This window comes from Salmo trutta, chromosome 28, assembly GCF_901001165.1.
Source record: "Salmo trutta chromosome 28, fSalTru1.1, whole genome shotgun sequence".
Lineage (NCBI taxonomy): Eukaryota > Metazoa > Chordata > Actinopteri > Salmoniformes > Salmonidae > Salmo > Salmo trutta.
In genome coordinates, this window is record NC_042984.1 from 13,045,985 (window position 1) to 13,060,406 (window position 14,422).

At 41.8% G+C, this 14,422-nt stretch overlaps 1 protein-coding gene across 4 annotated transcripts in view; it reads left to right on the plus strand.

Annotated features, from left to right (window-relative positions):
- LOC115165516 (formin-like protein 3) overlaps nt 1-14,422 on the plus strand; it is an 89,131-nt gene that overhangs the window by 54,448 nt on the left and 20,261 nt on the right. For 3 of the 4 annotated variants that reach the window (XM_029718691.1, XM_029718692.1, XM_029718693.1), the window contains exons 4-9: nt 1,305-1,388; nt 7,727-7,873; nt 8,863-8,971; nt 9,222-9,298; nt 10,284-10,377; nt 14,235-14,420. In XM_029718691.1, coding sequence (XP_029574551.1) covers nt 1,305-1,388; nt 7,727-7,873; nt 8,863-8,971; nt 9,222-9,298; nt 10,284-10,377; nt 14,235-14,420 — 697 coding nt within the window. The remainder of the gene's footprint in view (nt 1-1,304; nt 1,389-7,726; nt 7,874-8,862; nt 8,972-9,221; nt 9,299-10,283; nt 10,378-14,234; nt 14,421-14,422) is intronic. The other variant, XM_029718694.1, reaches the window with a different exon arrangement.

A 14,422-nucleotide genomic window follows, 5' to 3' on the forward strand; every position in this document is an offset into this window, starting at 1 on the left:
TCTCTGTTCCTCTCTCCTTCCTCTCTGTTCCTATCTGTTCCTCTCTCCTTGCTCTCTGTTCCTCTCCCCTTCCTCTATGTTCCTTTCTCCTTCCTCTCTGTTCCTCTCTGTTCCTCTCTCCTTCCTCTCTGTTCCTCTCTGTTCCTCGCTCCTTCCTCTCTGTTCCTCTCTCCTTCCTCTCTGTTCCTCTCTCCTTCCTCATCGTTCCTCTCTGTTCCTCTCTGTTCCTCTCTCCTTCCTCTCTGTTCCTCTCTGTTCCTCTCTCCTTCCTCTCTGTTCCTCTCTCCTTCCTCTCTGTTCCTCTCTCCTTCCTCATCGTTCCTCTCTCCTTCCTCTCTGTTCCTCTGTTCTTTTATCCTTCCTCTCTGTTCCTCTCTCCTTGCTCTCCTTCCTCTTTGTTCTCCTCTCTTTCCTCTCTGTACCTCTGTTCTTTTATCCTTCCTCTCTGTACCTCCTTTCTCTCTGTTCCTCTCTGTTCTTCTCTCCTTCCTCTCTGTACCTCTCTGTTCCGCTCCTTCCTCTCTGTTCCTCTGTTCTTCTCTCCTTCGTCTCTGTACCTCTCTGTTCCGCTCCTTCCTCTCTGTTCCTCTGTTCTTCTCTCCTTCCTCTCTGTACCTCTCTGTTCCGCTCCTTCCTCTCTGTTCCTCTGTTCTTCTCTCCTTCCTCTCTGTACCTCTCTGTTCCTCTCCTTCCCCTCTGTTCCTCTCTGTTATTCTCTCCTTCCTCTCTGTTCCTCTCTGTTCCTCTCTCCTGCTTCTCTGTTCCTTTCTGTTCCTCTCTCCTTCCTCTCTGTTCCTCTTTCCTTCCTCTGTTCCTCTCCTTTCTCTCTGTTCCTCTCTCCTTGCTCTCTGTCCATCTCTGTTCTTCTCTGTTCCTTTCTCCTGCTTCTCTGTTCCTTTCTGTTCCTCTCTGTTCCTCTCTCCTGCGTCTCTGTTCCTTTCTGTTCCTCTCTGTTCCTCTCTCTTGCTTCTCTGTTCCTTTCTGTTCCTCTCTTCTGCTTCTCTGTTTCTTTCTGTTCCTCTCTTCTGCTTCTCTGTTCCTTTCTGTTCCTTTCTGTTCCTCTCTCCTTCCACTCAGTTCCTCTTTCCTTCCTCTCTGTTCCTCTCTCCTCCATCTCTCCTCCATCTCTGTCCCTCTCCTTCCTCTCTGTTCCTCTCCTTCCGCTCGGTTCCTCTTTCCTTCCTCTCTGTTTCTCTGTCCTCCTTCTCTGTCCCTCTCTGTTCCTCTCTGTTCCTCTCTGTTCCTAAGGGTGTGCTGGCTCCTGAATATTCTGCCCTGCTAACCTCACTCTCCATGTCACCCAGGTGGGTCCGAGAGTTCCTCAACGATGAGAACAGGGGTCTGGATATCCTGGTGGAGTACCTGTCCTTTGCTCAGTGTGCTGTCATGTGAGTACCCACAACCTAAGCTAAGCTTAGCATATCTTCAGAAGAGACTGGAAGTAGTTAGCTACCTAAGCAGATTGACACTGGATCCAAGAAGTGTTGATACACACAGATAGGCTCTACAGACACACTCTTGTGCCTGTAAGAATGGGCAGTGGCACACTGGATGGATTCCTTATAGCATTGTGTATCTTTGAATGTGCCTGGGTGTGCTTGTATGCCTCATATGCTGCATTCTGAATGAGTGGTTCAAATCAAATCAAATTTTATCTGTCACATGCTTCGTAATCAACAGGTGTAGACTAAAGCTGTGTGCATGCTTCCCAATACTGAAGCTGTGTGCATGCTTCCCAATACTGAAGCTGTGTGCATGCTTCCCAATACTGAAGCTGTGTGCATGCTTCCCAATACTGAAGCTGTGTGCATGCTTCCCAATACTGAAGCTGTGTGCATGCTTCCCAATACTGAAGCTGTGTGCATGCTTCCCAATACTGAAGCTGTGTGCATGCTTCCCAATACTGAAGTTTGTGCCTACAGTCTATCATGACGACGTTTAGTGATTTCTTTCTTATTTCCCTTTTGGTCTTCGGCGGTGTTTAATCAGCTATTCGTGCGCACAACATTTTTTCCTGAGGCATACTGAAGTTCGGTAGTCTACGCTCCGTCATCGGTGATTCTTCAGTGAAGTGTTGGTTGTCATTCAACAAGAGACGACTCGTTTTCATGCAATTTTTTCCACTTGAGAAATACAGCACCAAATATCTCAGTTAGATGTAAAATTGCGTGACTAAGACCTCCTCAGCAAAAACGTCAAAATTAATTATAGATTTCTTGAGTTATCTTAGATGAATTATAACTATTTTGAGGAAGCGTATACCTGCTACGGTATCTCAAGAGGGACAAACAGCACTATTGATCCTAATTTGACTTTGGTACAGGTCATGTTCTTCACATTACCATCTCTGGTAAACACATACTATATCAAATAAAATCTAAGTGTATTTGTTACATGCACATGATACACAAGATGTAGTGAAATGGTTACATAGTGGAGTCTTTTGTTTAGACCTGTAGCTAGCTAGCTAAACAATGAACCATAATCCCAACTCATAATGTTACTACCCAGCAGGAAACTGCAGGTAGCTAAAACTAACCAGGTTCAATGTTAACTAGCTAGCTAACATTAGGCTATAACTAGCAATGCAAATGGCTCTGAGATACAAATAATATTACTACACAGATCATACACGTAACGTTAGCTGGCGAGCCAGCCAGCTAACAGTAGCTAGCTAGCTAACATTACGCTTTAACTTGAAATGAAAACAACTTTCTGACAAAATTAGAAATGTATAATATCTGAAAATGTAGCTAGCTAGACTCTCTTACCCAAATACATGATGGCTGCTTCTCCCTGTCTGTCACGGATGGCATGGTTGCCCTTAGTTTGAAGATGTAATCCAGAGACAGGTGTTTTATACAACAGCCTTCTGTGTGTTCTCTTTTCGACTCCCTCTGCATATTTGCAATCAAATGCCAGAATTTTCTCCATCTCCTTAGCTATCATACTCTAATTCCACCGGGCATTCCACTAATTTCAAAACTCGGTCCTCCAGAAAGTGGATAGCAACACTATTGCAGTTTTACTTCATGATTTCTTTCAAAAAAGCTGCGTTAGAAAGGATTACCTACACATACTGACCAGCTCATGTTATAGACAGAAGCGTGCTACATGGCAGACCAATCCAAACTCATCTCTCGACATGTCCAGCCCATCCATTATCTCAGCCAATCATGGCTAGCAGGACGGTTCCCCGACTTTTTCCATGGCTAAACCGACTAGGCTCGTAATTGAACAATTGTATTCATATTTACAGATGGCTTACAACTTTGTTATTAAGGCACATGAAAGTTCACATGTTCCAGAAGGCATTTCTGCACAAAAACGCATTTTGATTTTAAAAAAAGTCGACGTTCAAATGCCTCTCCTGTCAAGTAGCGACGTGCGACATACGCCTAGTTTCCTGAAATGAGTCACATTTGATCATACTGTAGGCCTACCGGTGGCCTACTATCAAAAACTAGCTCATAACATTTTAACATGGAACTAGCTGTTCTATCACTCGGCCTACAGTCACAGCCAATGTGTGGTGTTCATTGTAGACCTACATTCCATGAGACTTTTGAAAAAAACATGCAGGGCTTGACATTAAGCTGTTTCTCCACTTGTCCTTCAGACAAGGAGGTGACTGAACATGTTGTTGTGTTGTTTGATGCAAGAAACTACTTTACAAAGTAAAATGCATTATTATTCCCATACCATTATGACAAAGAATCAGACAAATTATGCTACCAACTGCTTATTGGCTGCTTAGCTTATTCAAGCCTGTTTCAAAATACAACACTGCCCCTTTAAGACAAAAAAAGCTTTTTACCTGAATCGTGTTTCAAAGACATCTATAAATGTATATGTTTTGTGCTCTTGAAGGAAACAATCATTCCCCCATTGCTGACTACAAATGATCTATAACTGGGCTAATAACTCACTAACTAGCAAAGGATATGAAGAAAATGTGGACGTGGCTACATGCAGCTCTCGCTTTGATCTCAAAGCAAGCACATCTACTCACAACCGCTCATGCTGTAAACACAGTCCAGTGCATAATAAATGGCACAGATCCATATATGACAATGGTCTATTTGCATATAGGTCTACTGTAGCTCTGATTGTTTATGCCACACTGGTCTGTGTAGAGTACGGGCTGAGTAGTGTGCGTCAATGCAATAGAATCCTACTCTGATGCTTTCTGCCTACAACAAAACCTCTTGCATAGTTCGTTGTATTTCGGTATGTTGCATTGAAAGCGGCTAATTTTGCATGTCACAATTGCCTCAGTAAAGGGAAACGTTGATGGTGTTAACAGGGGAAACTCTAGAACAGTGGTCACCAACATTTTCTGAGTCAAGATCACTTTGAGTCAAAATGTAAGCCTATGCAACATTAACCAATTAAAAACAGTACTGTAGAAATTAGGTTTGTGCAGTAAGCTATAGGCCTAATACATTATCTCCACATATTGGCTTTGCTTGAATTGCCCTGCCAATGCATTGTTGTTCAGGACATTTAAAAATATAGATATTTCTAAATTTGAGGTAGGCTATATGATCACACCGGTAATAGATCCGTTGTTGTATTACTTGTGAGGCACAGCTGAGTGAGTATACATTTAAATAATTAGCTTTTTATTTTACTGGGCTGATGGTGCCTGTATCTGATGTTCAGTCTCAGTGGAGGGAGAGAGCAGCAGACTGAGGGTCCGCCTGTCAACATCCCTCCAGTCTCCCTGTCCTCCACTGACACTGACCAAAAAGGGACGGTCTTCCAGCTGATGGCCAAACTCGAGTCGCACCGCATTATTTCTGCATCATGCACAAATTCACGTTGTTACTCCTATGAACAGATAAATATTATTCCTCGATATTAAAGACCCAAGCCGCTAATAATAACATCAACGCTAGCCTAAAGATAGACTTTCCTATTCATTCATCACTGCTGCAGTGCTTGTTGAAGCGCTGAGTGGAAATAGGAAGAACGTGCATTTTATGTCTTATAAAAGTGTTGAATACAAAGTGTTGAATACAAAGTGTTGACAGTGCTCAGTAAGAACTTAAACATGAATTTAGTCATAAAAACAGTAGATCTTTACTGTTCGTTGACAGTCTCTCTCTAGTCTGGTTTTAAACATTTAGAAACAGTAGATCTTTACTGTATTCGTTGACAGTCTCTAGTCTGGTTTTAAACATTTAGAAACAGTAGATCTTTACTGTATTCGTTGACAGTCTCTCTAGTCTGGTTTTAAACATTTAGAAAGAGCAGATCTTTACTGTATTCGTTGACAGTCTCTCTCTAGTCTGGTTTTAAACGTTTAGAAACAGTAGATCTTTACTGTATTCGTTGACAGTCTCTCTAGTCTGGTTTTAAACATTTAGAAACAGTAGATCTTTACTGTATTAGTTGATAGTCTCTCTCTAGTCTGGTTTTAAACGTTTAGAAACAGTAGATCTTTACTGTATTCGTTGACAGTCTCTCTAGTCTGGTTTTAAACATTTAGAAACAGCAGCTCTTTACTGTTCGTTGACAGTCTCTCTCTAGTCTAGTTTTAAACGTTTAGAAACAGCAGCTCTTTACTGTATTCGTTGACAGTCTCTCTCTAGTCTGGTTTTAAACGTTTAGAAACAGTAGATCTTTACTGTATTAGTTGATAGTCTCTCTCTAGTCTGGTTTTAAACGTTTAGAAACAGTAGCTCTTTACTGTATTCGTTGACAGTCTCTCTCTAGTCTGGTTTTAAACATTTAGAAACAGTAGATCTTTACTGTATTCGTTGACAGTCTCTCTCTAGTCTGGTTTTAAACGTTTAGAAACAGTAGATCTTTACTGTATTCGTTGACAGTCTCTCTAGTCTGGTTTTAAACATTTAGAAACAGTAGATCTTTACTGTATTCGTTGACAGTCTCTCTAGTCTGGTTTTAAACGTTTAGAAAGAGCAGATCTTTACTGTATTCGTTGACAGTCTCTCTCTAGTCTGGTTTTAAACGTTTAGAAACAGTAGATCTTTACTGTATTCGTTGACAGTCTCTCTAGTCTGGTTTTAAATGTTTAGAAACAGTAGATCTTTACTGTATTCGTTGACAGTCTCTCTAGTCTGGTTTTAAACATTTAGAAACAGTAGATCTTTACTGTATTCGTTGACAGTCTCTCTAGTCGGGTTTTAAACATTTAGAAACAGTAGATCTTTACTGTATTCGTTAAGTCTCTCTCTAGTCTGGTTTTAAACGTTTAGAAAGAGCAGATCTTTACTGTATTCGTTGACAGTCTCTCTCTAGTCTGGTTTTAAACATTTAGAAACAGTAGATCTATAGATCTGTATTCGTTGACAGTCTCTCTAGTCTGGTTTTAAATGTTTAGAAAGAGCAGATCTTTACTGTATTCGTTGACAGTCTCTCTCTAGTCTGGTTTTAAACATTTAGAAACAGTAGATCTTTACTGTATTCGTTGACAGTAGACAGTAGATCTATAGATCTGTATTCGTTGACAGTCTCTCTAGTCTGGTTTTAAACGTTTAGAAAGAGCAGATCTTTACTGTATTCGTTGACAGTCTCTAGTCTGGTTTTAAACGTTTAGAAAGAGCAGATCTTTACTGTATTCGTTGACAGTAGACAGTAGATCTATAGATCTGTATTCGTTGACAGTCTTTCTAGTCTGGTTTTAAACGTTTAGAAACAGTAGATCTTTACTGTATTCGTTGACAGTCTCTCTCTAGTCTGGTTTTAAACGTTTAGAAACAGCAGATCTTTACTGTATTCGTTGACAGTCTCTAGTGTGGTTTTAAACATTTAGAAACGGCAGATGTTTACTGTATTTGTTGACAGTCTCTCTCTAGTCTGGTTTTAAACGTTTAGAAACAGTAGATCTTTGCTGTATTCGTTGACAGTCTCTAGTCTGGTTTGAAACATTTAGAAACGGCAGATGTTTACTGTATTTGTTGACAGTCTCTCTAGTCTGGTTTTAAACGTTTAGAAACAGTAGATCTTTGCTGTATTCGTTGACAGTCTCTCTCTAGTCTGGTTTTAAACGTTTAGAAACAGTAGATCTTTGCTGTATTCGTTGACAGTCTCTCTCTAGTCTGGTTTTAAACGTTTAGAAACAGTAGATCTTTGCTGTATTCGTTGATAGTCTCTCTCTAGTCTGGTTTTAAACGTTTAGAAACAGTAGATCTTTACTGTATTCGTTGACAGTCTCTCTCTAGTCTGGTTTTAAACATTTAGAAATCTCACAGTATCAACTTTGCTGCAGACACTGTCATCTGAGACATCTGATTGGCCAGCGGTAGAATCTTCAGCTTGTCTCTGTTGGCTGATATTTCTGCACGGCAGTCTCAGGGCTACTGTGGCGCAGCTTGGAGGGATCACAGCTTATGGGTCTTTTTCCAACAATGCAGAGTAAAAGATAAAGATCGAAAATTAAATAAAATATAAGTAGTGACACAAGGAATAAATAGGTTGGACTTGATTGTGAGCCAAGTCTGTGCTTTTATATTGTCATGCTGGCATATTATGGACCCGAATAGGAATGACTGAGCCTGTCACCTCTGTGTTGCACTAAGCTTTACTGTGCAGTTCTACTGTATAACATAACCTTTGACCTTTTACCAAGCTGCATTTCTAACCTAATCTACCTCGACCCCCTTCTGCCCATGTCTGTCTGTCTGTCTGTCTGTCTTTCTGTCTGTGTCTACCCGTCTGTCCGTCCGTCTGTCTGCTTGTCTGTCCGTCCGTGGCCCAGGTTGAATTTTGAGGGTCTGGAGATGGGGGAGGAGATTTCCCTGGACAAGTCTAAGTCCTGGAATAGGTCTATAGAGGATCTACATCAGGGCAGCACTCAGCCTTTCTGCAACACGCTGGTCCGCTCTGCGCGCCAGTCTGTTCTCCGGTACGTATCGTCTGCTACTGTGTTGCTGCTGTTACTGTGCCTTGCTCCTCTAACCCTTGGCCCTGACGTATGTTAGCATGTTAGCATATCAGGTAGCCATCCAAACATATGTTAGCATGTTAGCTAGTCCTCTGCGATGATGATGTGATGATGGTGGCATGATGTTGAGTGGTCTGGGACTGGTGAGGATGTGATAGGATAAGATGATAAGTGATGGGGTATGTGTCGTCACTCCTGATGTCACTGCAGGGGGTTGTGGGTTAATCTGTCTGTTGTTACAGGGACAGAGAGGGAGACAGAATGGTTGTTTTTTGGCCGTCTGCACTGTGCGTTTCCTTCCATGTTTGATGGTCTTTCTCCATCCAGATGTGTTCCACTGTTCTGTCATGGACAGATTAAGCCCAGCTGTTCTGAGCTCCACATGTGGGCCGTCTGCCCTGTGATTCTTCATCCAGTGAGCACATCAAGCCAGAGAGAGGAGACCCAGGAGACTCTGTTTCAAAAAGCAGAAGCAGAAAAGACATAGGCGAGAAAAGAGAGAGACAGAAAGATGAGAGTATTTGGAGGATAGACCGCTCTGTGACGAGCAGACATCAGCCTGGGGACAAACGGGTGTCAGGAAACCACCCAGAATGCATCAGTAACCACAGGGGCCATTTTGGGTCCCTCTGCTCTGCCAAATACCCTCTGTGATTCACTTTGAGCTTGGTGGTGGTGGAGCACAAACCCAGTAGATACAGGCACATGGCTGCCAGATATTGTACAGCACTGAGCCTCATTTATACCTCACTTCCTGCTGTTCCAAATCAAGATGTCACAAAGAAGAAAACACATTATGAACACACAATGAAGATGGGTTCTGACTGTTTAGATCAACCAAGAAGAATGAAGTGGAATGATACATTGTTGTTGTGGTTGTTGTTGTTGCAGTATGATAACTAAACATTGAATAAAACCATGTTGTTGTTGACCTTTGCCCTCTGTTGCAGCTATGGCACAGCACCGAACAGCAAAACCATCAAGAACTCACGACTCGTGAGCCAGAAGGACGACGTGCACGTTTGCATCATGTGCTTGCGAGCCATAATGAACTACCAGGTAGTGACTGGGGATATCCACTATCAAAGCAACCCCCTGTCACCAATATACAGTATAAACACAAATCACTATTCTCTCTCATTACAAAACAAATGGAAAGGGCATATGCAGCCTCATTTTCTATTTAAGAGTCTGCTGTCTGCTGAGTCTGCTGTAGATGTGTGTGGCGTTTCCTGTATGAGCCGCCACAGAGGAGAGTGTTCTTCTGTTTTACCACATCTAGTTTTATCTCTATTTCCTCTCTCTCCAGTATGGCTTCAACCTGGTCATGTCGCACGCACACGCAGTCAACGAAATAGCCCTCAGCCTGAACAATAGGAACTCGAGGTAAGCAGAACTCAGGCCCGGCCCTGCCTCCTTAGCTTGAGAATAGCCATTGTGGAAGATTCTTATAAAGATTCTCATACAAACCAAGATAGTGCAGAGAGAACCCTAGTCACAAGTGAGGATGAGCCAAGCAAGGAGGTAATCCTTATATACACAAGTCTGACCCACAATAAGAAGTCAATGTAAGAACTCAGGCCACCTCCCCAGCTTGAGAGTATTAAGGGTGGGTTAGGCCGTCGGTCAAGGTGTAGGTCAGGAAAAAGGTGAAACATTTGATCAGCCTGTTCATATGATACACCTCTCCTTCTCCATGGGGGGCGGGGGGCTCCCATCGGCTTCTCTGTGAAGTTGGGGGGGGCTCCCATCGGCTTCTCTGTGAAGTTGGGGGGGGCTCCCATCGGCTTCTCTGTGAAGTTGGGGGGGGGCTCCCATCGGCTTGTCTGTGAAGTTGAGGGGGGGCTCCCATCGGCTTCTCTGTGAAGTTGGGGGGGGGGGGGGGGCTCCCATCTGGCAAAGGCATGATTTGCATCCAAAATTGCACCCTATTCCTTATTTAGTGCACTACTTTTGAGAAGGGCAATAGGGCGCTGGTCAAAAGTAGTGCACAATGTAGGGAATAGGGTTCCATTTGGGACGAAGGCTTGTTATACATCCAGTGTGTTAGACGAATGTTTAGTATAGAGGGGATTACAGTGTTAAAGAGTGGGAGCTGATCCCTTCATAATGACCTCTTTTAGCATAAGTTCTGCTAGAGCCGCGACCAGCCCCTGCTATCCTGCTTCTATGTGGGTGTTAAACATCAAAGTAGGGATTTATGGATTACAGCTTCTCTATGTCTTCATTCAGTGCTTTACCAAGGGTTTTGAATGTATACAGTTGATGGAGAGATGACATATCTTTAAAGATGAAATGTATCAAAGCCATAGTGTGGTGGACGTGAACCACATACAAGTGGAATAGAGTTTGTTTTTTGTTTTGTCTACAGGACTAAAGCCCTGGTTCTGGAGCTGCTGGCTGCTGTGTGTCTGGTTAGAGGAGGCCATGAGATCATACTCTCTGCCTTCGACAACTTCAAAGAGGTGCAGTACAGCACACATCTTCAGGAAAATTCTAACTATAGTTCATCCACCAGATCTGATTCAGATACTTCCAGGGTTTGATTGTGTGCCAGGTGGATAGGGTTTAGGGCTGTGGTAGTCACAAAATGTAGTCAGCTGGTGATTGTCAAGCAAATAACTGTCAATCTCATGGTCATTGACCCTTAAATGAACATAAACACATTTAGCATCTCCTAGCTTTCACACATACATGTGGTCTACAAACCATTTTAAATACATATAATATAGCCTACACCTTCACAATAAAGCCATTCTTTATTTTAGACAGGTCTAAAGAAGCCTGATATGAAGAAATGTAGTCTATTTCAGAAGAAAAGAATAGCATACTCTGAGTTGTCCTTATGTTAGGTCCTGATGCGGCTATGCCATATGGCTGTGGACAAGATCTGCTTCTAATTCGTTGGCATTATTTTACATTATTTTATAGTATGAAGAATACAATTGAACAAAGCTGAATAAAATATAAATATTTTCTCCAAATGATTTGAGGGAGTGCTCACACGTGGCTATTCTGTGTTGAGAGGTTAACAAAGTAATAAGTACCCCTATATGCTTAATTCATTAAGAGTTATAATGTAACTTTAGTTGTTCTACAAACATTGGCCTATATGTTTTGATTTGTAACATTGTAAGGCTGCATGATGAGACTAATGATGATTTGAAAAAAGTTGCTTGAAAGGCATGATCTCTGCTTTGTTTTCTGCGCAGGCTGTACACACTCCATCAGTTACTCATTCACAATTTGACAAGCACCTGATAATGCCTCGATTTTCACGGCGGTATCCCCTTTGTGGTCGTAATGCACCCTAAAAACATCCATGCCGTTTGCGGCCCGAAGTGTTGAGTTGTACCCTTCTCCCTGAGTGTGCTGCCCTATCCGAAGTGTCTCACTCACATGGCTCTCCATCACGTGATCAGGTCTTTCTCACAGACTACAAGTTAAGACAGACACATCGGGGACGCAACCGCGGGCGTCCTCATCCAACTCCGAGGTGCATGTGGAAGAACTGTCCATATTTACTTTTTTCAGCCAACAAGATGCGTAGGCCTAACGAACAGTAAAAACACCAGCCTATGTCAATCTACTATCCCCATAGTACAAAGTCAACCTATTATATTCTGTGTGAGAAATAAATATTCCAAACATAGTCTGGGACAGTTCTGGGATGCGATACATCCCAAATTAATACAAACCTTTTTTTTGCAATGTGGCTGACGTAACAGACCAGAACATTTACCTTGATAAACTATTAGGCTATTTCTTCACATTATAAGCGCAGCAATGCACACATGGTAGTAGGCTATAAGTGTGAATGTTCCATTAGTGGAAAACACCATTATCAAAAGTGACCACAAATGCAATTATGCATGTAATGCTTTTATTATAGTGGAAATGATCTTCCCCAAACTAGAAACACACGTGCAGTTTATATATGCCAGTCAGACTCTACACTCCTTGTCAAGCAGATTAAAGTGCTTCATTTAAAGAAGTTATTTGGCCACTTTATCTGTGATACAAACCTTATCAAAACGTATAGGCCTATGGGCTAGGCTACATGAGGTGTGATACTAACCTTATTAGAACATATAGGACTATGGGCTAGGCTACATGAGGTGTGATACTAACCTTATTAAACCTATAGGACTATGGGCTAGGCTACATGAGGTGTGATACTAACCTTATTAAAACATATAGGACTATGGGTTAGGCTACATGAGGTGTGATACTAACCTTATTAGAACATATGGGCCTATGGGCTAGGCTACATGAGGTGTGATACTAACCTTATTAAAACATATAGGACTATGGGCTAGGCTACATGAGGTGTGATACTAACCTTATTAAAACATATGGGCCTATGGGCTAGGCTACATGAGGTGTGATACTAACCTTATTAAAACATATAGGCCTATGGGCTAGGCTACATGAGGTGTGATACTAACCTTATTAAAACATATGGGCCTATGGGCTAGGCTACATGAGGTGTGCGACTATGATTCCAACAAGTCCCAACACATCTCACACATAGTCTCACACATCAGACTATTCTTGATTTAATCTTGTCTTTACATATACTAAATAATATGTGTGAAATTTGTTTTGATTTAGAATGGACCATTATCATGCACCTGTATCAAAACAGGGGCAGCGGAAAAAAATACATGTCATATATGCACTTAAATAGCAAATGGAGGATGTTTTTCCCTGTGGTTTATTGTCATGCCAGCCAGGTAGGCTATACTCCTGTTGTAAAGCAAAGCAATGTGCTTAATATTAGGAAAGTTGAGAAATAAATGTAGTAGGCCTAGCCTATAGAACCCTGATGGGAGCCTCCTCTTTTTAATAGAGGCCATCACTCTGTTTTCTCCTGCAATTACATAGCCTATAGAAATGTTGCGCAACATGAGCTCATGGGCCCTCATGAAGTGTTTGATTTGATTTTCAGTTACATTTGCATTGATGTCAGAGTGATTAGAGCGAGTAGAGTGCTGAGTACCAGGCAGTTAGCAAGTTTGGTAGGCTACTAATGACCATTAGCAGCATCAGAGCTTGGAGAAGCCTAATTACCGTGCCTAAACGTCATGCCGGTGTGGCGGTAATACGGTCACCGCAACAGCCCTAATAGGGTTTATACATTTGGGACTATTCCACTAGTTCCATTGTGCCATGCAAGCTCAATCAATAAAGCAAATACTACTTGAACACAGTTCTGCTAGGCAAAGCCACCAGATATGAGGCGACCTTGATAAGGATCAACTCCCCATTGGGAGTGAGTGGATCACAAAGGTTTGCTTGGCCTTTCAGATTCTAGCCTGAATAGTCATCTAAACACCGGAACAACCCAATTACTCTGAGTAATCTGCAGAGCCCCACAGAGCCCCAATACTCTAATCAGCCACCCAGTCACAACAATGTGGGATCCAACCAACAGCTTTGTAGTGGGATTTAAAAATGTCATCATAATGACAGTTGACACTTACTGAAATGTTTTGGGCCCTGGTAAAAAGTAGTGCAGTATATAGGAGATAGGGTGCCATTTGGGAAGCAGACCTGGTTTATAGCCATATTAGTTCCGTAATGAAGTATTTATTACAGCACAACAACTCTAGGTTAAAGAATTCTGATAAGGAATAAGGGGTTGTGTCTCTATTCAAATCTGAGGGTTCTCTTTAGGTTGGGAAATCAGCTCTGTGTGTGTGTGTGTGTGTGTGTGTGTCTGGCGAGATCTTTATCCTTTTGCCTTATTTTCTTATGTTCCCTTCCCATGAATTCCTATAATCAGGAGGTCTTTTCATTCCAAATGGAGTGTGTTGACCTTTGCTTACACTCATATCCTTGGCATCCCAGGTGGCATTTTTTTTGTTTTTATCATACTTCATGAATATATTGAAGTATATTGAAGTATATCCGTGACAAATTTACTTTTGTATATTTTAAATGATCTAAATTGGAACAATTTCAAATATTTTAATGCCTTTAATGTCAACTTTCTTAGAGTTTCATTAGGCATTCTGTTGGGAGGGAAGATTATCAGTAATTCAAAATAACAAAATGCTAACGGGTCACTCTCTAACCTGAGACTCTGTAATACAGCACAGGAACTGCATATTACAAAGAGACAGACATACATTATGTCAAATTTATATCAAAAATATTGGACCATATCGGACACTGAAGTGGTTCAGAAGGGAACATAACTGAACTACATCCTACTCTACTGGACTGGAAGATTACTTTTTTCACTGCTTGGCCAACTTCCCCAAAAGATACTCAGGTCTGTATTGATCTAATACATGCTCTTTCTTTTCCTTTTCAGGTGTGCAAGGAGAAGCATCGCTTTGAGAAGCTGATGGACTATTTCCGTGTGGAGGATGGGAACATTGACTTCATGGTGGCCTGCATGCAGTTCATCAACATCATGGTTCACTCAGTAGAAGACATGAACTTCAGGGTTCACCTGCAGTATGAGTTCACCAAGCTGGGCCTTGACGACTACCTGGAGGT